The sequence below is a fragment of the Muscardinus avellanarius genome, assembly GCF_963383645.1.
Source record: "Muscardinus avellanarius genome assembly, chromosome: 6".
Lineage (NCBI taxonomy): Eukaryota > Metazoa > Chordata > Mammalia > Rodentia > Gliridae > Muscardinus > Muscardinus avellanarius.
The window spans coordinates 37,416,283-37,443,236 of NC_137791.1; the positions used below are offsets into that span (position 1 = coordinate 37,416,283).

The window sequence follows — 26,954 nt, forward strand, 5'->3', positions numbered from 1 at the left end:
CTTGTTTCAAGAATGTATGATCATAAACATTCCTTTCTATACTTCCCCTTCCTTATCTGTCCCTGAAAAGCCTCATACTTGACTGTCTGTTTCATCTTATAGGAAGGAATATTTATTTGCTCATAATTCTGGAATTGTCAGGAGTTCAGTCCATGGGAGGCCAGGTAAAGTGTACAGAGCTCAGAAAATGGCCAAGGAAGCAGAGGGAGAGAGCACAGGGCTCTGTTATCACATAATGGAGGCCAGAGGAAGAGAGAGCAAGGGAGAAAGGGCTCTATATATAATCCCCAACACCCTAGCCTTAGAGACCATAGCTCAGGAGCTAAGTCCCACATCCAATAAGGCTCCCCTGTCTACCTGTGGTCTAGTGAGACATTCTAAATCCAACCCATAACTTCTCATCTTTTCTGTACCTTTTTTCCCTCATTCACCCCTGTAAAGCTTGCACCCCTGAAATTGAATTTTTTGGGACCAACACTGACTTCTTCTAACTTTAAATGTTGACTATAGACCTCTAATAGACCCTCAGTATTTCCCAGATGTTACATTTCAAGATTTTATTTTCTTGATAATTCTCATGTAAACCACTGTTTCATACCTGCTCTCTCTTTAGACTACAACACACATTGTTCTATCCCCTTTCTTAGCTGATGATTTTGCTATTTTATTTTATTTTATTTTATTTTATTTTATTTGCTGTACTGAGGATGGAACCCAGGGGTATTCTACCCCCAAGCAACACCCCCAGCCCTATTTTATTATTCTTTATTTTGAAAAGGGTCTCACTGAGTTGCAATGGACCTCACTAAGTAGCTGAGGCTGGCTTCAAACCTGCACAATCCTCCTGTCTCAGCTTCCAAAATGCTGAGATTACAAGCATGCGCCACCACGCCCAGCTTTGCTTCTTATTGTATAGAAAAAAAGATCCATCATAAGGCAACTTTAACATACTCCTATAGTCACCTGCATGAACATCTCCACAGAAAATATGGGATACTTATAATCAATATAGCCAGTACCCAAATGATCATAATTATTTATTAAATTATTTTGAAGATTTATGTACTACTTATTAACTTAAACTATGTTAACAGTAGTGCACATATAAATTGAGGTCTGGCATCCTCTGAAGAGAACATGGAGGCCTGGCTTCTGTCTTGAGATGATAAGTAAAGAAAACCATAATAGAAATGCCAAACCTACATCCACATTTAATCTATCCATCTCCACTGTTCAAGACCATTATTCTAACAATTCTTCCCTCTCTACCAAATCATTTTTCTCTTCCTAAAAACACATTGCCAATTTCTCCTATTTTAAATAATCCCCTTGCTTTTGTTTCTTTAATCTCCAGCTACAGCATCATTTCTAAATTCTCTTTTATAGCAAAACTTCTTGAAACAATTGTCAAAGTCACTGTTCTCATTTCAGCTGCTCTTTTTATCCATAAGTTCATTCTGATAAGCTTATCCTTCTCTACTTCATCAAAATCACTATTTTTCAGCTTTTAAATTGCCATCTGGTATTAAACCCAAAGAGCAATTCTTACATTTCATATAACTTGGCCTATCGGCAGCATGCGACAGATTGTCCTCAGTCATCGTTTTGAAGTCATCTTTTCTTTAATTGACTCATTTCATTGTAGATGCCTGGTGTTCCTCCCACCTTACTTGCAGCACTCATTTTAAGTGTATTTTTGGTTTCTTCTTTTCTTCCTGACTGCTTAATATCAACATTCCCTATTCATTCAACCTGTTTGCATACTAATTTTTTGGTGATCTTAATAAAATTTATACAATGAAAACTTGCCAAATTTATATCTAAAGCTGAGCTTTCTCCTCTGAAAGCTAAACTTACTTATTGGACTTCTTAACATATACAGCCAGATGACTAATATTAAATATGTGTTCCCCAAACTTGCCACATTTTCTAACTTCCTCATCAAATGCAGTGGGAATCCATACTTCCAGATGCTTACTTTTTCTCAAGTACCATATTCAGTCTATAATCAAATCCTGTTAGGTCCACCGTCACAAAATGTACCCAAAATAAAATTACATTTCAGCTACCTTGTCTATGGGGAGGGGGGTCCAAGCTATCATATCTTATCTATATTATTTCAGTAGCCTGATACCTGCCTTCTACATTCTTTCTTACTTGTTTCAATAAGCTCTCAATATCACCACCATAATATCTTCTTTTTTAATCTGTACCTAGGTAATATCATCTATCTACTTAGAATTTTCTAGTAGCTTCTCATCTCACTAGAGTAAATACTAATATTATCCAATGACATATATGAACCTAAAAAACCTGCACCCACTCTTTCTATTCAGGGATGATGTACTATTTAGCCTCTGGAAAATCGAGTGTAAATAGTGCCCCCTAGGGTTGCTCAACAAATACCTTGCAAAAATATTTGTGGTGGCCAGGTGTTGAGGGGCATGTAACGTAATTTCAGTACTTGGGATGATGAAACAGGAGAATCATAAGTTCCAGGAAACCTCAGCAACTTAGTGAAACCCTCAGAACTTAGCAGGACAGTTTCAAGATAATAAAAAATAATAATAATGCTAGGGTTCTCATTCAAAAATTAAATGCACCTGGGTTCAATCTCCAGTAACACACACACACACACACACACACACACACACACACACACACACACCCCACAGAGAAAAAAGATATTTGCAGGAGCATTGCCTCTAGACATAATCTCTTGCTACTCTCTCCCTCTGCTAACTCTGCTTCAAAACAGTAGGATCTTTGCTTTTCAATCGAATAGTGTATATGGTGTCTCTTGTGCCTAAAATGATCTTTGCCAAATTACCTGTATAGCTCAGCTCCTCACAAATTGGGACCTTGATCCACAATATTACTTTATCTGTGAGACCCATGCTGAATGATCTATTTAATATTGCAACCCATTACTCTCTTTCCTACCTCTGAAATATTTTTCTCATAGTTCTTATCATCTTTTAATATTGTACAATTTGTTCACATATATTGTATAATTTTGGCATCACCCCACAAAAAAGTAAACACTCTGACGGCTGAGATTTTTTTCTGTTTTTTTTTTTTTCTGATTTATCCTCAATGCATGAAAGAGATTCTGATACATCCTAGATATGTAATAAATGTTTTGAATAAAGGAAATTAATGAGCCTAAATATGGTGAACCTTTTTTTTCTGACAGTAGGAATTAAACTCATAGACCTTTGACCTCTGAGATATATCCCTAGCCCTATTTTTTTTTTTTTTTTTGAAACAGGGTTTCATTAAGTTGTTAAAGGCTTCACTAAGTTGCTGAGACTGGTCTTGAGGCTACAAGCCTCCTGTTTCAGCCTTCCAAGTTTATAGGCATGTGCCAAAATCCCAGCTATCATGAACATTTTTATTGTTAAATAAAGTAAGACTACCGGGCACAAGATGCTAGTGATGCAAGAGCCAAGTTAACTGAAATGGTATTTTTATACATGCTTAGTTTTTTTCCATTAGTTCCCTTTAAACAGAAAAAAAATAGACTTCCAGTGGAATCAAGAATATTAAAGGATGTGTCTCAATTGCCCAAAATAGCTCTACTTAGGACCAGAAAGTTCAACACTGTAGAAGAATGCAATTGCTGTGCTCTTTTTCCAAAGAAAAATCCATTTGTAACACCGAGCCCTCCAGAGATTTGTCACCATTTACTAGGCTTCAGTCCAGAAAGTGTCAAGACTGACCCAGCCAATTCCCAGGGTCATATAGTCTTTGCTTTTATCACTTATGAAAACAGAAGACAATTTCAGTTCTCAAAACACAGTGAAAAATCAATGATTCTAGGATCATTTTCAAAGTTGGCAATACAAACCCAAGTCCTTATTAAAAGGAAGAATAGATAATGAGATCTATTCTCTTTTGTACCAGTGTCACTCCCTAGAAGATGCATATTTAGGGAAACAAATTAATACTTTAAGTTCAACAGGGTACTGTTTAATGCTAATCTCTTCACTGTAACTGCATTGATTTATGAAGTATTATTTCATTTTTCCTTTTACATTAATTTAGTAAACAAATATGATTTGTTTTAGTAATTATATTATTTTTAAAATATTTATTAATTACTAACAATCTATGGGATACTGTGCTGAGCACTAGGGATATAAAGCTATCTCAATTATATTATGGGATACCTTTATAAGCTATGTTTTTTATAGTAGCAGAAAAAGCTCTCTGTCTGGCACTTCCCCCATCTATATAGACACCTTGGTTCATTCTTCATGTTTCTGCCCAGCTCTTTGTATAAAACCCAAGTAATGACTCCTTTATTCCCATGAGCCCAATCGTCACCACTCCCATCTTTTTTTCTGTTGTTTTTTTTTTTCCTCTGACTCTCTGTGTTGCGTCAGTATCTACCAATGACTGACCTCTATATGTAACACAAGTGTGCCTCTTGTGTCATCTTTAGCTCTTTCTGCCTCTGCATGTGATACATGCAGATCTCTTTGCCCAGATAGGAGGATGGTTATCTTTGCAAAAGAGTGCTGCAATGCATACCAGTACCAAGGTGCTCCATCATTAAAGTCAACCCACTAAACCAGTAATATTTCAAGAGGACCCACCTCCTTTTTTATGACACTTGCATTCTGTATCTTTACCAGAGTATTAACCTGTGCTCCCAGATTATAAGAAAAAAATTGTAATGACTAGAAATGAACACAATAGTTATGGAGGACTTAATGAAAGAAAAACTTAAAGATGTAGGTAGTATATAAGGAAACACCCAGGTAATGTCCTAGAAGTAATCACCATGGCAATTGGAGGTTGTGAAATTTCAAGGCTTGTAGAGGTGAAAGAAAAGAGAGGTTACAATTAGACAGAGAGATTTGTGTGTGTTGTGAGCTAGAGAGAAACACTTTGTTGCTTTAACTTTGACTGAGGGAGTCAAACAGCACTAGATGACTTTGTGTAGAGGGAAGTAGAGAAATAAATATCTTGGCTTCACTGTTCCTTTCCTCTGATCTCTTACCAGCATCGTTCATTTGCCAAACTGAATAGGAAGCAAAAAAGCAAGGGAACCTAATGAGATAGTCCATACCTTCTGGCTCCCGAGAAGCAGGCCAGGGTAGAAAACGATGGTATTGATAATAGGTCACTATTATTTCTGATTTTAATCTTTGCTCCATCTCTGTAGATTTAGGAGTTTACATATATTTTGCTGTTAGCATCTATCTTCTCTCTGCTTTTATCCCTAATGAGTATCTTTGGATACAGGTTGTATCCTTGCATTTGCATGTCCCAAAGTTAATACTTATCCTACAATAACCTATGCATTTTTTCTGGGCAAATATACACTTAAATGGAGCTTAGTTCAGATACACTATTTTAAGCATCATAGTTATTAACTCATTTATGAACCTCATTATTTAATTTCCAAATATTATCAATGTCCTTTTATTGATGAGGAATTTGAGGCACAAAAATTTTAAGTAAACCAGGCTCATATACCAGGTGTCCTTACCACTGGTCAACCTGTCTCTGGAGTCAGGCTCTAGGACACTGTTTGGAATAAATATTTTATGAGGTACCTACTATAGCACATGCAGTGTGATAGACTACAGTAATAACAATGTGAAAATCAAAGAATCTTTATATTCAAGAAGGTTAAGTTCTATAGGAACAAGTATTCAAAGTATAATATATAAATATTCTTGGAAGACTATGAGGACCCAAAATCATCTATCCAAATTCAGTCAAGGGCAAGAAGCCAATAATCAGACAATGAGCCCAGGAGGAAATAATTATTGAGATTTGGAGGATGAAGTTAAGTAGTTTGAGCTTTTATATGAATATAACAAGGAGTAATTAGATGGGTTTATGCTGGTGAATTATATGATTATGACTTTTTTCTTTTTCAGTGCTGGGAATCAAATCCATGGCCTCATGAATTTTAGGCAAATACTCTATCATTGAGCTATATTCCCAAACCACATGTTATGTTTGCTTGTTTGTTTGTTTGTTTGTTTGTTTTGCTGTTTTCTTTTGTGTTTTGGTACTGGGGATGAAACCCAGGAACATTCTATCTTCAAACTACACCCCAGCCCTATTTCTTATTCTTCATTTTGAAACAGGGTCTCACTGAGTTGCAAAGGGCCTCATCAAGTAGCTGAGGCTGTCCGTGAACTGTGATTCTTCTGTCTCAGCCTCCCAAATACTGGAATTATAACCATGTACCACCATACTTGGCTACCACATGTTATTATAAACATATACTCTGATGGCAAAAAGCATATATATACTTAAATATATATAACCATTTAAAATTATTTTTATTTTTATATTTCAATGCACATTATGCCACTTATCTTATTTTTGAGATTTTGGCTTATTATTATTAAATGTCAGATTTCAGTTTTAATATGAATTTTATAGAAGACATAGGAGATATAATAATGCTATTTTTTTAGTCTTTCCTTCGGTAGAGTCTTGTATAAAAATTCTACTCATATTAAAAAAATGACAAATTGATTGAAGATATTCATTTTTCCCATAATAGTCATTGGTCTAAAGTAATCTTTTCAGTGTTTTATGAGATTACTATTTTGATTTTATTTTATTCTGAAGTTTACACTTAATAACTGTTATTTGGAAATCATAATAAAAATAGTTCTTTGAAGCACTTTACCTCCAAATTTAAGTTCCATTTGATTATTGTTGGATATGAAAAATATTCCTCAATACAATGTTTTTGGGCCAAAAACTTGCACATGTAACATATAACTAGAACAATCAGCAAAAACCCAAGAAGTGAAAGTCTATATTCCATTCCAATCAAATACTTCTTAAATTTATTATATTGAATAGTATTTACCTGCTACTCATAAAATTTCTTATTTTACTTCAATAGCCAATGTCATCTGGAAGTGAATTTGACTTCTGTAGATATTCATGTTAAAGACATAACATTTTATTATACCAGCAAAATATCTACAAATTAAAAATAATAATAATTTCTTTAAAAAGAAAATGCTACCGGGCATGGTGGCGCACGCTTGTAATCCCTACACTTGGGAGGCAAAGACAGGAGGATCATGCAGGTTTGAAGCCAGCCTTGCTGGCTTAAGTGACCCTGTTTCCAAATAAAAATATAAAATAGGTCTGGGAGTGTAGCACAGAGGTAGAAGGGTTTCCAGGAACCCCAGTACCAACAAAAAAAAAAAAAAGAAAGAAAGAAAGAAAAAAAGAAAATGCTTATCAGCCAAAACTCAACAAGAATTAGGTTGCATTTGTCTAATTAGTCAATTGTCTCTAGATTTAGAATTTTATTAGAAGAAAAACCATGTCTTATATCCAGTATATCCATAGTACTTAGCAAAGCACTAAACCTAAGTCATTAACTCAAAAATAATTATGTAAAATATAGTTGGATTTAATTATTTCAAAGCATCTTTGGTATTTGGTATTTAAATAGATTGCAGACTCCTATTCACTACTGGCTGCTCAATATATAAGATTTGACCATGTATATAACATGGTAGTATCCAGCTCATTAAATAGGTGTTTGTCATTTATCAGTCAGTTTTATTAGAGAAATATTAAATAGTACTTTACCAAATTCTTCCTCTGTTTTCTGAATATTCGAACCATTAAACATCTTAACTGAACCTCATACTCTTTTATACTTATTAGAAAGACCCAAAGTAAAGTTTTCCAAGCTAGAAACATTATGTTATTTTAAACAAAACTCTGGAAAGGCTGATGGAGCGGATTGTGAGCTATACTTTTGTGAGAACTCATAGAGCCATACAGAACGGGTTCCCTAGGGTGGTATCCAGCCACATAGGCGGGTTCCCTAGGGAAGCTATCATGTTTGAGACAACCATTGGAGCTCAGACAGAAGCAATATACCTTCATTACTACTCTAAAGAGGAGAATGAAACAACTGCTCAGAAGTGTTTCTCATTTTCAAGATTTTGCTGTCCAACAATAAGAGCCGAGAGCTGCCAAAATTTACCCTCTGCCTCCCCACTGTCCCCCCAAAATCTCTTCTTAATGATTTAATTTGCAAGAAATCCATTTGCATTAAAAGAGAGTTGCAGAGTAATGGAGATATGTAGCAATTTGCTTTACAACCTCTCAAAGTAAAAAAAAGAAGATAGTTTTAGTTCAGAGATATATTAAAATCAATTCCTTTTGTTCATAATAGAAGCAATTTTGTGGAAAAACAAAGACTATGAATTTAGGAAGCTTGGGTGTAATTCTAGCTCTTACACTTGTTAACAAGAGCAGGTAACTCTGAAACTCAGTTTCCACATTTATAATGATTTCTAGTTCTCCTAGCAGAATTATTATGAGGGTCACGTTAGCTACAAAATGTAAAAATCATAAATATTAAGCAATTGTAATGAAAATATTAAGGAATTGCAAAGAAATATAATCAGTAAAAATAATAAAAAATTACTTTATTCAGTTGCTCTTAGAATTATAGTTCTAAAACATTTTATTTTATACTTGTTTCTGGAAAATGATCTTTTTCATATGTGGTCTGCAGTTTACCACTATATCTCATTTTCCAAACAATAAGAATTTAATAACACTGGGGAAATAAGATTATTTCAAACTCCCCTGTAAATATTTGTGCTAGTGTACCATATTATAGGATTATAGAATTTCTAGATCTCATAAAAGACATTTAAAAACTATATTTAAATTTGGTTAGTCATTTATGTCTATATTTTACAGTTTTTAGTGCTTCCTAGATTTATATAAAAAACCCTTTCAAATTTGAAGTTTTGTGATCTGGTATAGAAATGTCTATAATGCTTAGTTCATTTTTTAGTTGACCAATTCTCTGTAAAGTGGGTTTTAAGCTCTGGACATAAAGAATGAAAGTTTCTAGTTCAGTAAGCCCCTTGATAACAGGAAAAGAATTACTGGGGAATTACTTTTCACTTTGTGTTATCATTTAGATTGAAAAAATATAAACTCATAATTATCTAGTGTGATTTACTATTTTGATTGAGCTCCAGTTGCCAGTGTGATAAGATGACCTTATGAAAAGAATAACATTGAGCCCCAGAAATCAATAAGTATAATAAAATCGTTTTACTGACCCTTCCTTCCTACTCACCAAATCAATTGCTTTTTACCTTCTGATTTTTCATGAAAAGTTCTACAATTCATTTTACTACCTGTCAAAAGTGAAATGCCTGTTTTTAAAGAGATATAGTTGTTTGATATTTCAATTCCCTTCACTGACTATTTTCATCTCTTTGTATATAGGACACTATTCTGAGCCCCAAATATGCACTAAAACATTGTACAGTAATAGAAAATAAGGACTGATTATTAAAGACTACTAGGGTTCATACACTGTAATTCTTTGAATAATAGGATAGGACTTATGAAATCCTTTATGAATCATTCTGAGGGAGCAAGAAGAGTATAAAAAATTATCCATTTCCAGAATTAGAATATTTTTCCAGACAATCATCATACAATTCTATGTATCAAACAGAGGTGTTTAAACACCAATTTTTCTAGGTTTCTCTCTTGGTGAATTTCATTTCTGTCTCACACTCAGTGTAGCCACACACTTGCAACATCTCGGCTTCTGGATGATTGCTCATCCCCAGAGCACTTTGTGATCATTTACGGGGCAGTAGAAACAAGCCAGAGAGTTCAGGCCTCTCCAGTACAGTACATGACCTGCAGCTGTGTCAGGGTTATACCTGTTGCCTGCTCCCCTCATAGCTTCCAAGCTCTTATGTTACTGATTGTGTCCAAACTTGCCTAGTATTGAAAATATAACCTCTAGGGCTGGGAATGTAGTTCAGTAGTAGAAGGCTTAGCATGCTATTAATCTCTGGGTTCAATTTCGTGTACCACACACTAAATACATTCATTCATACATATATACATACATACATACATACTCTTGGAAGAAACACTTTTCTTCTTCTGTACCCACCAAGAAACAAATTTTTCCTAGTGCATAGAAAAATACTCCATCTCATATTACAGCATTGATTTCATATTTCAGTCTTATCAACAGTCATTTATTGTAATAGAAGTTAGAAAATAACATAGTCTTGATGAAAGAAAACTGAATATGGCTATACAATGAGGGCTATTCCAAGAAAGGAAGAATTATGGAAATGTGTAAAATATTTAGGGCCCATCTTTTGAGCTGAATGTGGCATATAACCTGGGCAGTGTAGATATGTGATCCATTTACTGCTTGTTTACTATACCAAACTGAATTCTTTTTCTATGTTGTGTACCATGTAATAGAAAATATAAATGGCAATTGTGAAGTCAAAACTTGTGTGTTATGTTCATTGATTCAATCAGCCTTTATATATGACTGTACATTGTCATTTATAACCTCAATTGATGAGATTCAATCCTACAGAGTCTTCATAAAGCAGATAAGCATTTAAAGGTAAAAATATAAAGCAGAAATTAGGAAAATGCAGATCTATTTCATCTATGTATCAATTTAATAGTATTCTTTGACAATGTTTTTTTTATTTTGTTTTAAATTTATGCTTATTTTCCTTCAGAGCTGACTGTTTACCTAAGGTAAGCATCTAATAGTAAAATGTGTTTCAAAAAAAATAAATTGACTTGCAAAACCTTAAAGCCAAGAGCAGAATCTTAACCTTTACCCTTCCTTTTCCCTCTGTATTCAAAACATCACCAGATATTATATGGCATTAACGCCCTGGTTTTTAACCCAGCTACCTGTAATCTAGTTTTCTTACACTTCTTCACCTAAACTACATCATAGGAATAGCTCCATAATGCAGAGCCATGATTGATTCATTTCCTCATTTATAGTTCTTGTCACTAGGTCCTCCTTAGACACAGAACAGATATCAGACTCCAGGCTCAAACTCTTCAAATAGTGTTCATTCTAAATCTTTCCATTTTTCTTTGAAATTTCATTATTGTAGGTTTCATACTAACCTTTCTGTTTTTTCAACCACAAACACACACACACACACACTCACACTCACACACGTGTGCCCCTCCATCCTCTTTTTTGGATACTTACTCATGTTACACATTTCTTTATTTTTTTCCTATATCTTTCTGAGGAAAGGCATAATTCCCTTACTTTCTCCTCCAAAAGTTTCTGAATTCAAAATTCATAATTAATCGCGTACATATACCACATGACAAAAGCAATTGCTACATCTATTATACCATCACAGCTCTGTAAGATTAGGAGTTGCAGAAAGTTTAAAAACTCTATCCTAATATCTTTATTATTTTTATACTTACCACAGACTATAACGTATCATAATGTAGAATCAATTTTAAGCAAATGAATTGGTCACACTCTATCATGATGTTCTTCTGGCTTCTTCTAGGAACATGGAATACCCACCACCATGGGCTATGCTGTGGCTCCACATCACTCAGGTGTCTACCCGGTTCACATTCAGCTGTATGCAGCTTGGAAGAAGGTCTGGGGTATTCAGGTCACCAGCACTGAAGAATATCCACATTTGAAACCTGCACGATACAGAAAGGGCTTCATTCACAATAGCATCATGGTGAGCAAATACTGCTGTGTTTATTATAGGCTCTTTAACATGTAGAATGCAAGCAGGTCACCAGTACCCCTAAGGATGTAACACCAGGCCTCTTTTATATGAATATGTGAAATTTATAAAATACTATGTGGGTAACTGGTCACTCGTTAACACAATCTTTGACTATAGACTCGCTGCCTATACTGCGGGGCGGCTTTGGCCAGTCTAAGAAAAGCTAGAAACAATAGAAATGAATTTTGTATAGATTACCCACTGAAGTTTCCAAACTGAATTTTTTCCCTCGGGATCCTATACTTCTCCCGAAGCATTTATCAGTATTACTTGTTTGAGTGATTTTACTGAGAATTAAAGGCAGAATGTGGTCCCATGGATCAAGGAAATATCTCTCAAAATCTTACACTATTAACAGAATGGAACAAATAGTATGTGAGAGCTAAGTTTATCCAGTCAGTTTATTCTGGCTTTCAGGCACTCAAACTATCGTAGTAAACTGCTGTTTGTCTTTTTCTTGCATACTCTAAAGAGGGTGGTTTATATTTCCTTTTCAGATGATTGGTCTTTTCTTATAAATAAGAATACAGCCAAAATCATTTTAGGTGAGAATTTATAAATAATTATTGAAATAAAAATAATACTACTAACTTTGATCTAAAGTAGCCTGTTTTAAAATGCCCATTCCAGCCAGGCGTGGTGGCGCACACTTGTAATCACCATGCTTGGGAGGCGGAGACAGGAGGATGGCGCAGGTTTGAAGCCAGCTGTGCTGGCTTAAGAGACCCTGTTTCCAAATAAAAATATAAAAATGGGTCTGGGAGTGTCTAGACCGGAGGTAGAAGGGTTTCCAGGAACCCCAGTAGCACACACACAAAAAACTCTTTCACAAACTCTTCTCCATCTCTTAAATTTTTGCACCATCTTGCTTGTTGCTGTTAAAATTATCTATTTATTCGTGAGTCTCTCTCTCTCTACTTACTCGCTATCCAAAACCAAAGATACATTTGCCTAACCAGAGCTGGTACTCAATATGTTTATCATGAAACTTTATTATTTTATTCTAAGATGTTACCAGAGAATCTAAAGAAGATGCAAATCTAAATAAAGCCATTTATAATGCAAATAGTGGCATTGGTGTACCTAAAAATCTAGTAAAGAATTATTTACATAATCTAAAATTAGATGAAAGTACCCAATTTTATCTTCTTTAGAGTGCATGACCATTCAAATTGCTTTGACATTAAAACATTCCTTTTAGCCAATATTACATGTATTCATTTACTGTGAATTCAATGCTTTTATGAAAATTAAGTGGAGAATAAATAGAATTACAGTTATTTTGTGCAACTGGATGCATTTTTCCATTAGATTATAGTAGTTTATTATACAAAATAAGTTTTTAGAATGAAATTACTTACATGTTTTCTCTGTTGAACACTCAGATTTACAACAGAATCAACTACAAAACAAACCAGAAACAATCATTAAACGATTTGACTACTATTGTAATAAAAATGAAATTCATAGTATAGTAAAAATGAAACTAATATAGAGGAGGTGGAAAATATTGACTGTTCTGAATCCCAGAACCTGAGTACAATAGAAGCTGGAACTTCAAAAGCAAGAAGTAATAGCCTAACTACATGAAAAATGGAACCTTGGAGAATCGTTTTTAATTAAATTACTCCTAAGACAGCTTTTCTTTTTTTACTAGTCTGTTAACATAATTCTGGTGATAGTTTAGATCCATAGAACTGAGTAAAATATCTTTAACTATATCTCCTTTAATTTTGTAATTCCCTTAATATTTACAAATTATACCAAATTATCTTGAGTATATCAGTATTTTATCTTCTCAATGAAGAAAATCTAAAAGGAATTAATATTTGTAAACCAAGATTTTATGAAATAACAGGTGAGTTCTTAATTAAATCACCAATGTGTTGCTTTTATCCCTTTTCCTCAGGTCCTTCCCCGCCAGACCTGTGGGTTATTTACCCACACTATTTTCTACAAAGAGTATCCAGGAGGACCACAAGAATTGGATAAAAGTATCAGAGGCGGTGAACTTTTCCTCACAATCCTTCTAAATCCAGTATGTATTCTTCTTATGCGTCTTAAAATTACTTTAGTGTTTTTAAATAAGTTTTATTTTTATCCTTTTAAACTAAGCTACCTCTGTATTAACAACATCTTGATTGCTAGTAGATTTAAATTGATATTCCAGGTCTTTTTTGATACAGTTTTACTTTCTGGGGGAATTTTTTGTAGATTTGATTACAAAGTTGTGCTTTTTTATGTGGCTGATGAAACACTTATTTCTCACAGTAAAAGAGGTATTATGTCTTCCATTTTTTAAGCTAATTTGTTTTTCCAACTTTACTAAGGTATTAGTGACAACTAAAAATTGTTTATTATACATAGAATTCTCTGTATATGAGATCATGTTGTTTGCAATTGGAGACAATTTAACTTCTTCCTTTCCAATTTGAATGCTTTTTATTTTTATCTTGCCTTATTCCTCTGGCTAAAATATAGTATAATTTGGATAATTGTAGTGAGAATGGGCATCCTTATCTTGTTCCTTACCTTAGAGAAAAAATATTTTAGCTTTACACCATTGAGATAATGTTAGTTGTGGGTCTATTGTATATTGTCTTTATTGTGTTAAGGTGCAATGCTTCCTAATTCACTGACAGTTTTTTAATCATAAAAAGATGTTGGATTTCTCAAATGCTATTTATTCATTTATTGAGATGATCATATAATTTTTACTTTCATTTGTTATATTCATATGATGTATCACATTTAATGACATATATATTATTCAACCAAACTTGCGTTCCTGAATTAAATCTCACCTGATAATGAGGAAGGATCCTACTATGTATTGTTGAGTTTGGGTAGCTAGTAATTTTTTGTGGAGAATTTTTGCATCTATTTTAGCTATAATGTTTATACATAAAATTCCAATTACACATATTAATCTAAATAATATTAAAATAATTTTTATGAAAAAGGAGTTGCTGATCATATTCATGGGGAACTTAGGCTTTTGCAAGTCTGCTGGCCGAGCTTTTGCTCAATGCCTACACGAGATGTTGTAACAGTGTCCTATGAGGCTAGTAAAAGCTAGAAAAATAGTATGAAGGAAGGAATATCCTGGCATCTCACCCTGTATAGTGCTTTAAAGTAGACTCAAATACTATAATTCTTCCTTATCTCTTTAACAATTCATCTGCCTAAAGAAATGGGACTAGGTTAAATAACCTTAAAAATTCAACTTATGTGGTTTTTCTCCTTTTTCATTTTTTTAAATTTTTGTTTGGTTTCTACTCTCTTCTTCAGCATTTTTTTTAAAAAATCACATACTATACCAAGAAGAGAAAAATTTCTTTGCTTGCCCAGCTTCTAGTATAACGATTCACAGTGTTTTATTCTCCCACACCATAAAAGATCTGTGTCATTTCTGTGCTCAAAAGTGCATGATATTCTTCTTATACATTTTTAATAATTTTTATTTTAATTTTGGCTCTGGCTGTAATTCAAAGATATAACCTGTTTCTATGGTTTTTACATTTTAAAAATAGATCATCAGCCGGGAGTGGTGGGGCACGCTTGTAATCCCTGCGCTTGGAAGGCAGAGACAGGAGGATGGCACAGGTTCGAAGCCAGCGTTCTGGCTTAAGAGACCCTGTTTCCAAATTTAAAAAAGTATAAAATAGGTCTGGGAGTGTAGCCCGGAGGTAGAAGAGTTTCCAGGAACCCCAGTACCACCAATAAATAAGTAAATAAATAAATAAATAAAATCATCATTTTCTAATATATCCTAAAACAGAAAATGTGAATGAGAATATAGTTCTGCATCTTGACTCACATACTAACTCCTATACTATTGCAGCTTAAGTCTTTGGATTGAGTAAACTACAAGGACTGGATTTCTCAATTTCCTTGGAGACCAATTTACTTTGTCCAAAAAGTATAACAATTAAAAATTATATGATCTGAAGGCCAACCAAATGACATTTCACATGCAAAGCCAGAGTCTTCTTATTCAGATAACTTCTTGATTTTTTTTTAGATTCTTATTATGACCTCATCACATATTGATTTTTTCCTACACTTTTCCACACTTGTCAAATACTAACATGTATTTCCCTGGTGCTGAGTACTTCCTGTATTTTCAATCTAATCTTTGTTCCGACAGAAAGAAATATAATTTAATCATGTATGAGGTGAAACAGCTTATACCAGATAGCCCACCATCATTCAAGTTGAGACACTATCCCATAAAATATGTAACAAATGACAATATTAAAAAAAAGTCTAGTGTCTTATCAGACTGTGTCACCAGTAACTATAAAAGCTTGAAATGAATATATCCTACCCAATTTTCTTTTCTCATTTTAAATTTGTGCTGCACAGAGAACAATATGAAAATATAATTTTCTGGATTTTCTAAACAGATAGGTTTCATGAAACTTAGATTTTTAGGATGCTTTAAAATGTCAGTTCTGGAACCAGGATATTTACAATATTTGTCAAAGTTCAAGGCAGTGCCTAGACTCACTAACCTTTGCTGCTTTTATTGACTGTTTGCAAATTCAGGTGAACAACAACAAAAAAATATATACACCTAAAAGAGGGGTATACTTGAAATTGACAGTTAGGTGTAATGGAACTTCAATGATATATTTCTCCATGTGCTACTTCTGAACCTTCATACACCTAATCTAGTTAATGACCTTTCCTTCTTTCTGTATATCAATCTCCAAGTTTGTGGAATCTAATAGCAGGCATAATAAATTATGGATTAGTGCTGGCTCTTCAGGCAGATTAAAGGAAAGGCAGCTTTAAGGCAAAGGAAAATATCAGCATGAAAAAACATAACCAAAGTTTGAGGAGTTTTTTTTTTTAAATGCTGAATCAGTATAGAATCAGATATGTAAGGTAATTTACAGTTGTCTATTTTATGATTGGTCCGACAAAATAAAACCCAAGAAATATCCCAAGTCTGTAGCAGATTACATGAAATTCATGGCATTCAAGCATTCTTTGATTATTTTGAATTTAATTTCCTATCAAGACAGTGCTTTACAAAAAAAAAGCTTAAGTGTCAGATGTTACATATAGAACAAATCACGTTTTTTTCAAAATATACTTATAAAATAAGCATACTAAAATATAGCATAATACTTAATATATGTATTATATTATTTTATAAGTATTTTAATACTGCTTGCTCAGAATCATACAATGTGTTATACTAGCATCCCAGTAGTATTTATTTTTGTAGAAATTAACTTCTAACTTGTCTTTTAGATAGTGCAAACTGCCTCTTCCCTAGACAGGGACTTTGAAGCAATTAGTGTTATTGAGAGTGCTGGGGCTTACACCCCTGGAGCATAGCCACCAACTGTGAGAAGAATGAACCCCTGCAGAGCATATAGATTGTGGAAAATTCTATTTCCACTCACTGAAAGACCTACTGTCACCTCTTTCTTTATCTGTATTTTCTCCCCCTTTCTTTAAAGATTTGCAGAACTCACCTTTACACAAAAGGACATGAATCACCACTTCAGCAGTGATTCACACTCACAGCAGGAATTTTGTAAAATCTGGAGTCAGCTAAGATCCCTGGCTTGTCTATGCATATGATATTATTCCTTCTGTTCACACTGAAAATCAAGATCAGGGTTAGTATAAGGATGCAGTAAAATTTTGGGAAGATTTCCTTTTTCTTAGTGTTTAGTAGTTCAGGTTTTGATTAATTTTCCATAACAGAATTTACTTAAAAATTAGTAATTCAGAATGTGCACTGTGCCTCACAAAAGAACAGAATGTTTTTTCCTCCTAAACCTGAACTCTGTCCTCTCAATAGATATGAAAAAGCTATCATTGTGTAGACATCATCTTTCTTATGCAATAGTTGCTAGAGGTCCTAGTGGAATATGATTTGTATTCCCATGTATTTCCAGACCATGAACAAATCCATAAGATTGCATTGTGGTTTTTTTCAACTTTGTTTCCATAGAAATATAAATGAAAGCAGCAATATTTTATTGGGGAAGTCTATTTCATCTAGGTAGTAGAATAGCTCATTAGCATAAACACATTTTCAACAGCAAAACATGCAACCTCCTATTTATGCAGATGTTATTCAATAGATAACCTTTTTTCTTGTAATATATGTAAATATTAAATGCATGATGGCTCAATGTTTAGAGATGGTTTGAAGCTATAATCTATAATAAGAACAAAACATAACAAAAGAAACCCTCATCCACACCCCCATTATGGTTTATATGACTAGTAAGTTGCATGCGTGAAAGTAGAAAAGTAGAAATTAAAAATTAAAATGTACAGAGTTGTTTTTATTCTCAGTTCTTTATAGAGTTCAAAAGTATTTTCACAATCTCTTTCACAAATTGTATAGCACCTACATTTACAACGTGTATTTCTTTTTCTTAATATTTGCTTTTAAACATTTTTCTTTCTTTTTTTTTTTTTTTTTTTTTTTTTTGGTGGTACTCGGGTTCCTGGAAACCCTTCTACCTTCGGGCTGTACTCCCAGACCTATTTTATATTTTTATTTGGAAACAGGGTCTCTTAAGCCAGTGTGGCTGGCTTCAAACCTACGTGAGTCACCACGCCCAGCTTGCTTAAACATTTTTAAAATACTTTTTTTGGATCACTTTGCTTTTCTTAACTTTGCTTATTTCTATTTTATTTTCTTTTGGGTACTCCTTAGAATCAGATACAATGAAAATAAAAGTAAGAGCTCTTTCATAAAATATATTTATATTCCCTATTTTGTTTTTGGAGAAAGTAAATGGTCTGTTTTTCAAACAATAACTTATAAGTGATGAACTTGCTTAAATCCATTGAGAAGTTAAAAGTCATAAATTCTTCTGTCTGGACAGCAGGCATCTAAAACTGTTCTATCACTAAAGTTAGTTTTAGTCAATATCATTATTATAATTTTTATCTAATATTTATCTAATCTTTTTAATTGTTGATAAAATAATTAGAAATTTGGTGTTTAAATTTTAATAAATATTTTAGAACTCTCATATGTGTTTTAACTCAATTAAGTCACATATATGTTTTAACTCAATCAAGAAATATAAAATAATTCTCTAAATAAAAGTTATATATTTAAATTAAAATGAGTAGAAATAGAAGTTCATCAAATAAATGAGGTAGAATTTGGAACTGGCCCTCAAACTTTGCTAGTAGCAAGTTTTCCAATTAGAGGGAAGACACATCCAGAGCTATAGAGGGTAATATTATCATGGCAATGTTTGGAGTTTGCAGGAATATATGATAAGCATAAATCATAAGAGTGTATAAAAGGAAGATCATGAAAATTTTTGTATGACATGTTGATAATATGAATACCATTATTCCACTGCAAAGAAGAAATTTAAACAGAAGTGTTAGAGTCAATAATTGTTACTTATAGTTGAGATTGACACTTCAGGACTTATTCCATATCAAAAGGCTTTATTATATGTAGTTTCTTATCCTTATAGTATTTATCTATCCCCAACTTTGTCTCATAATTTATCCTTCAGATTTACTTCTACTTTCTCTTTTTGCCTCCCTCACAGTTTTGGGTAGCAGTTATAAACATGTATAGAGCTATATGTACAATATAGCGCACAGCTTTATCTTTGTGTTACTGAATATCCTCCTTACCCATACTATGTGTATGCCCAGGCATTGGCTCAATGGGCTAAATAAATCAGTGAATGAAAATTACGCCATCTTAATGCATGTGCTTTTTTTCATTAGTTTATACTGTGTTAGAAGAATAGGAAAAAGAAAAGAACGAAAGACAATAGGAAAGAGAAGAAGAGAATTAGAATAGTAATCACCAAGAAATTGAAAAGCAATAAATGCTGATAAGTATTAGGAAGTTTTATACGTTATTAATGGGATTGCAAATTAGTGCACCAACTGTGGAGATCAGTGTGGAGATTCCTCAAAAAGTTGGGAATGGATCAACCATGTGATCCAGCTATACCACTCCTAGGTATCATTCCAAAGGGACTGAAATCAGGATAATATAGTAATACATGAATGTTTAAGTTTATAACAGTACAATTCAAAATAACCAACTATGGAACCAATAGATGGATGAATTACAAAATTATGGGATATACACACAATAAAATTCTACCTAGCAATAAAGAAGAACAAAATTATATAATTTACAGGAAAATGGGTGAACCTGTAGGTAAGTGAGATTAGCCGATCATATAAACTGAAAGGTCATAGTTTTCTCTCATATGTAGAAGCTAGGGAGTAATCAGGATACAAGAGGGATTTTAGGTAATGAAGAAATCTCAGTGTAGTGGGGAAGGTGGACTAGGACTAAATACCGATGAAAAAGTCATATTAATTTTCATGTATATCAGAATTACGTTCAATAAAATAGAGGAAAAAATGTTGGTTCTCTTACTATTTGATACAAATAGGATGACAGAATGAGATGTGGGAAAAAGCAAACATTTTGAATTCAGAAAAAAAATAATAATTTTGATATACATATCATTTTAAAAGTCAGAACTATACATCATTCTTATCATCCAGTGATACATTAAATATTTTCAAAGCCCATGAGACCTGGGTTTATTTCTATTTTGAACTATGCCTCCTTGCTGGAACACATAAATCAGGTGATAAGGACATTCTCTATTACAAATAGTTTTAGTTCTTTTTATGTTTTGCTTCTAAAAATGTTTTGGTGGCATCTCAATTTATTGTGCTTTTTGAGCTGGTTTTAAATGGTAAAATTTCAATCATTATTTTTTATTCCAGGGAACAAATTGAGTCATCAAATACAGAGCTTGCCTGGTCTGTCAAGACTGTTTTGTCATTTGGTTTTATTGTATATCCAAGAACCTCAGACGTTTTATCAAATTTTCTTATTTTTGTTTTGTCTATTAATGTTACTAGGTGTGTGGTGTTTTAAATTTCATATTAAAAAGTTTGCTAAAGTCACTAAGAACTCTGTACCTTACCAGTATTTTGTGCTTAACATTAACTGCTGTGGGAGTGATGGAGAATAAGCAGAATTATAGCAACCTCCATGCTTAGAATGTACAAATTAATGATATGAACATTGGAAGGCCTTTTCGGTTGTTCCATGTTTATAGATTATTTAGGTGACTGAGTTGGATTTAATATAAGTGAGAAAATTCAACCCCATAAATGAAATAGAAAAGTCTGGATGGATTTTATTATCTTCACAAAGAGAAAAGATACTCTTCATGTCTACAATCATTGATCCTATAGATCTGTCTCTATTGAACTCCACACCTAACAGAACAGTCAGTGTTCAATTATCTCTCTTTGAGAACATTAACTAAAACCAGAGAAGCAGCCAAGAGATTTAGAAGTAAAGAAAAGGTCATGTTCTTGTAAACAGAAACTTCATGATGACTTCCAGCCTTCTCCCGCACTATATGAACATTACTAGCTTAAACAATGTAAAAGATAAGATTCCAAGCATGAAGTATATTCTTGACTTATAGTTGTCACTTTTAACACAATCTAAAGTATTCAATAATGCCATTCAAACTACAAAATGTAAGTAACAGAATCTTGCTCCTAACTGAAGTTGTTATTAAATTCACTTAAACTCTCTTTCACACACAGGTACACACTCAAATAAAATGTGAATAAAAGATATGACTCAGAAATTGCCATCCTCTTGCAATTCACTTCAGAAGTCCATTTCATAGTTCAGTTAAACAACTTGCTCCAGAAATCAAGTCTCTGCAGGCAGAACTTCCTACATGGACTGAGATAGCATGTTCAAAAAGAGTTTAGAAATTATTAGCTATTTGGAGAAATAAAAGAAAAACTTAAACACATAACATTACCCCCACTTGAAATAGTATCTATCCTATCTTTTGCTGAATACATCTTAAAATACATATATTTATAGTTATTTAGGAAATATATATATATATATATATATATATATATATATATATATATACTATAGTTTATGACTCTTAAGTATTTAGTTCATTTAATATTTAAAAAAGTAGTTCAACCATAAGCAAGCACCATAACAGTAACTGACAGCATAAGGAATAATTGTTATGGTTTTGGAAATAACTTCTAAGAAGTAGGAAACCTCCTGGTATTATCAGAAGACTTTCTTTTTACAAGTTGTACCTAGAGCCAGTCCTATTGTTTACTGTTGAATGAATAAATTCATCACTAAGTACATGGCAATTAGTGCTTTCTCTCCATTTTTGGAGCAACCCTGCTGGATAATGCCTCCATTACCTCAGTCCCCCCAAAAAACTGCCAACCTTGTCACACAGATACCAATCATCAGTCGAGCAGTCAGAGTGTTGCTGTCAATAAAATGTAAAGCAGACCATGACAGTTCCTAAAGCTGTCCAACAGCTTCTCATTTAACCTTAGAGTTAGATCTAATCTGACCATGACCTGGCTCTTTACTGCCCCCTCTGCATTAATTGAGCTCCACTTTGACCTTCATTTATTACACTCCAACGATGAACCCCTTTTTCCCTCTAATTCTTCAAATATGACAAGACTAGGTTTATATGCCAACACCAGTTTGGTTGGAATGAGCTCCTTCCAGGAATCTGAAAGACTAATTTCTTTCCTTACATGTCTCAGGTCAGAAAACACCACCTTTTTGCCTGTCATTCATCCATCTTATTTTTCATAGTGTTTACTACTCTCTGAAACATTAATGTGTTCACCATCTGTCTCTTTCCCTAGTTCCATACCCCATCCTCATAACACCAATGATGAGGACCACACCAGCTCTGTAAGAACAACAATAATTTTGTTGGATGGAGAGTCAAGGGAGAATACTGATGGCACAGAAATTGTTAAATCGTTGACTGTGAACTCATATATATTCCTGCATAGATGTCTTTGTGAACTTTAGAGATATTTATCCAAGAATTTACATTCTTATGTGAAAATGATATCAAATTTTCATTGGTCATATTTTTATTGTGGCATCCTGAGATAACTTTACATTTTTATGAAAACAAACATGTACCTGATGTTTATAAATTTTGTGCAGTTTGACATAAAGTAATATTTCATTTTATATTACTAATCTAGTGATGTTAATGTCTTCCTGAAAATAAGAAAAAGATGCCTAGATATCATTTCCTGAGAATCACATATCCAAATTTGAGATATAAGAGTAAAATATACAAAACTTATGATATCCAAGTCATCTTTCATGTCCACTCAAGTATTGACACCCATTAATTTTTTTTATTTTTTTTATTTTTTCTTTGGTGGTAGTACTGGGGTTCCTGGAAACCCTTCTACCTCCGGGCTACACTCACAGACCTATTTTTATACTTTTTTTTTTTTTGTAACAGGATCTCTTAAGCCAGCGCTGCTGGCTTCGAACCTGCGCGATCCTCCTGTCTCTGCCTCTCAAGTGCGGGGATTACAAGTGTGAGCCACCACACCTGGTCTGACACCCATTAATTTTAATATTAGAAATTTCTCTTTTTTTGATTTTTGTAACTGACATTTGTTAAGGTATTACTATATTTAACTTTCCAATGCTTCATATGCACTAGTTCATTTGGTACACATATATTTAATACATAATACATATGATGCTTCCCAACAACCATATGAAGTTGCTCTGTAACCAACTGGAGAACAGCAGAGCTGTAGTTGGGGCTCAGGAATTTGCTTTCCAAAGACTCCATTATTCACTACACTGTGCTGCCTCTCCAAAGTAGATGGCTGTCAAGACAATAATAGAACTTGGAAAAATATGTCTTTTTGAGGGAAAATGATTTTAACAGCAATAACTGAACTCTGTTAGTTTCCAGGGCTGGATAAGTTTACATGATTGCAAAGGTAGATATGCCTTTCAGTATTTCCTTCTCACCTCACAGCTATAGGCTCCCTGGGTCATTCAACAAATACCTGTTAAAAATGTATGGTGTCTCAGAGATTTTTTTTTTTTTTTCGGTACTAGGGATGGAACTCAGGGGCATTTTACCTGATCCCCCAGCCCTGTTTTTTTTTTTTTTTCTTTATTTTGAAACAGGGTCTCACTGAGTTGCAAAGGGCCTAAGAAGCTGAGGCTGTCTGCAAATCCTGATCCTCCTTTCTCAGCCTCCCAAATGCTGGGCCAGATAATTTTTTAAAAAGTTAAGAACACAGCACTCATAGATTGGTTGAGAAATAATCATACAATGGAAGATTTGCTGAGTGCTGTCAAACAAATAAGCAGTAGCATAGAAACACAGAAATGGAGGATTTCAACTACCTGAAAGAAACAGAAAAATCTCTGAGGCAATAGTACACTTGAGTTGGGCAGAGTACCTAGAATTTTGACATTTTTTTAAATGTTGTTATTTTATTTTATTTTTTAATTTATTTTTATTGGTGCATTGTAATCATATATCACATTGGAATACAAGACTTGAGAGGATATACAAGCACACATCATCCAATTAGCCCTCATCTAGTCCCCATTCCATTCCCTCCTCCTCCCTCGATCCCATGCTTGTTTGGTGATTAACTTTGATACATTTGTTTATGTACCTCCTGCATTTTAAAGAGGCTCCATCCTCCCCTATTTCATACCCTCTGATTGGTTGCTTCACTATACGGCCCATTCTATAACTCGACCACTTCATGTTGTCCCTTTCCTCCTAGTTATTGCTGATTAGGGGAAGCATCTGGTTTTTATTTTCTGTGATATTTCTCTGTGCATGCTGTGTTGCAAGTGCCGATCCCACCCTTGACGGCCCCCGTAGTGGCCTGGCTACGGTGGACTGATCCAGACCTCGCTGGCTCAAGCAATGGCCTTGCCTCATGGGAGGCCCCAATTCTGGCCTCGCTGGCCCCCACACCGGCCTAACCCCTCAGCTGGCTCCACTCCCAGCCTTGGTTGCCCCAGCACTGGCCTAGCCTCAAGGCAGGCTCCGTCCCAGACTCGTTGACCCTGGCACCGGCCTAAACCCTCAACAGACTCCTCTCCTGGCCTTGGAGGCCCCAGCACAGGCCTTGCCTCACGGCAGGTTCCGATCCTGGCCTCGCTGGCCCCAGCACTGGCTTAACCCCTTGGCAGGCTTTGATCCCGGCCTGGGAGGCCTCAGTAGCAGCCTTGCCTCACGGAAGGCCCCGATGTCAGCCGCTGGCCCCAGTAGGTTAGGCCGGTGCCAGGACCAATAGCTGGCATCGGAGCCTTCTGTGAGGCAAGGCCATTATTGAGGCCTCCGAGGCTAGGATCGGAGCCTGCTGAGGGGTTAGGCCTGTGCCGAGGCCAGCGAGGCCAGGATCGGAGCCTGCCGAGGGGTTGACATTTTTTTTTTTTTTAAAGAGAAGAGCATTTCATGCTGAGAGGAAGGTAGTGAGCTAATGATCTGGAGGCATATGTGGAAAAGGGAATAGAAAGAATGAATGTTGAAGGGAAAGGCGCAGAAGAGTGACAGGAGAGGTGTCTATGAGGGCATGGGGCTAGATTGCAGAGGCTTGTATGGAGCCTGCGCAGAGGCACTTATGTGGGTGAAGCACATGGTATTCAGGTTTGAAAGAAAGTTAATGTTCTTATTTTTTAACAGGTAAGATATTCCACAAAATCATGAACTTTCCAAAGAAAAATAGTTTTTCTTTTACTAAGCCATAAGCAAAGTTTCCTTTATGTGAGAACTTTCAGAAAACTGTCCTAATCTTACAGGTCATAGTAATAACTTTTGTTGGCCCATTGCTCACAAATAGGATGATGGTATAAGAAACCAAGTTTGTGCATTTCCTTCTTTCTAGGCAGTCTTTGCAAAATAAAGGTTTCAAAACTGCTATAAATTAGCCTTTCAAGTTGATTTTAAAACTGTGCAACAAAAAAGAATACTCAAAGCCGGGTGTGGTGGCACACGCTTGTAATCCCAGCATTTGGGAGGCTGAGACAGGAGGATTGCGGTTCGTGGACAGCCTCAGCTACTTAGTAAGACCCTTTGCAACTCAGTAAGACCCGGTTTCAAAATGAAGAATAAAAAATAGGGCAGGGGGTATAGTTCAGAAGTCAAATGCCCCTGGGTTCCATCCCCAGACCCACAACAACAACAACAAAAAAAGAATACTCCAATTTTGAAACCATATTCTTTGTATTTTTCTTTCTTTCTTTCTTTCCTTCTTTCCTTCCTTATACTCTCCTTTCTCTATTCTCCTCTTCCTTCTCCAACTATTCTTCTTTTTTAAATTTTTTTTATTGGTGCATTATAGTCATACATCTAAATGGGATAAAAGACTTGTGGAGACATACATGCACACATCATCCAATTAGCCCATAACCCATTCCCACCCAATTCCTTCCTTATCCCTCCTTCCCATGCTTAGCTTAGTGATTGACTTTGGTATGTTTAAGTACATTATGTACTTTAGAGAGTTTTCCTCTTCCTCTCTTCCATCCCCTCAGTTTTGTGGTCTTATTTGCTCCTCTAATTCTAAGATCTCCTTCTTCATCTAGAGTTCTTCCTGTTACCCATTTCTCCCCTAGCTTTTGCATATTAGGAAAGACATCCAATTTCTTCTTTTTTGTGACTGACTAATCTCACTTAACATAATGTCCTCCAGTTCCATCCATTTTTCTGTAAATGATGTAATTATGTTTTTTTATGGATGAGTAAAATTCCATTGTGTACATATCCCACAGTTTTGTAATCCATTCATCTGTTTATGGACATCTTGGCTGGTTCCATAGTTTGGCTATGGTGAATTGTGCAGTTATGAACATAGATACACATGCATTATTTTGGTAGTTTGGTTTCCTTTCTTTTGGGTAAATACCCAGAAGTGGTAGGTATTGCTATAGTATGTTACTTCTAGAATTATTATATTGTCAGACCATAAAAACATGTAGATATTATACAGTCCACTGACTTTTAATGCTATTTAAAATTATAAATGAATTTATAGGTTTTTTGTTTGGTTGGTTTTTGTTTTTTTAATTTTTTATTAGTGCATTTAAGTCATAGATCTTAGTGGGGTACAAGATAGTAGAGGCATACATGCACACATCACCCAATTAGTCCTTCTCCAATTCCCACCCCATTCCCTTCTCCTCCCTCCCTCTCATGTTTGGCTTCGTGATTGACTTTGATATATTTGTTGATGTACATCATGTACATTAGAGAATTTCCCTCTTCCTCCAGCCCATACCCCTCAATTAGGTCACTTTATAGTTTTTATTTTTTTATTTATTATCATTATTATTATTATTTTTGGTGGTACTGGGGTTCCTGGAAGCCCCTCTACCTCTGGGCTACACTCCCAGACCTATTTTTACATTTTTATTTGGAAACAGGGTCTCCTAAGCCAGCGCGCACAGCTGGCTTCAAAACTGTGCGATCCTCCTGTCTCTGCCTCCCAAGCGCG

General features: G+C 34.6%; 1 protein-coding gene across 1 annotated transcript in view; it reads left to right on the forward strand.

Moving 5' to 3' along the window:
• LOC308264450 (bifunctional heparan sulfate N-deacetylase/N-sulfotransferase 4) overlaps positions 1-26,954 on the forward strand; it is a gene marked incomplete at both ends in the record, with an annotated part of 325,680 nt that overhangs the window by 182,987 nt on the left and 115,739 nt on the right. Inside the window, 2 exons of the mRNA XM_080697735.1 lie at positions 11,358-11,543; positions 13,504-13,632. Of these exons, the coding sequence (XP_080553861.1) occupies positions 11,358-11,543; positions 13,504-13,632 (315 nt within the window). The remainder of the gene's footprint in view (positions 1-11,357; positions 11,544-13,503; positions 13,633-26,954) is intronic.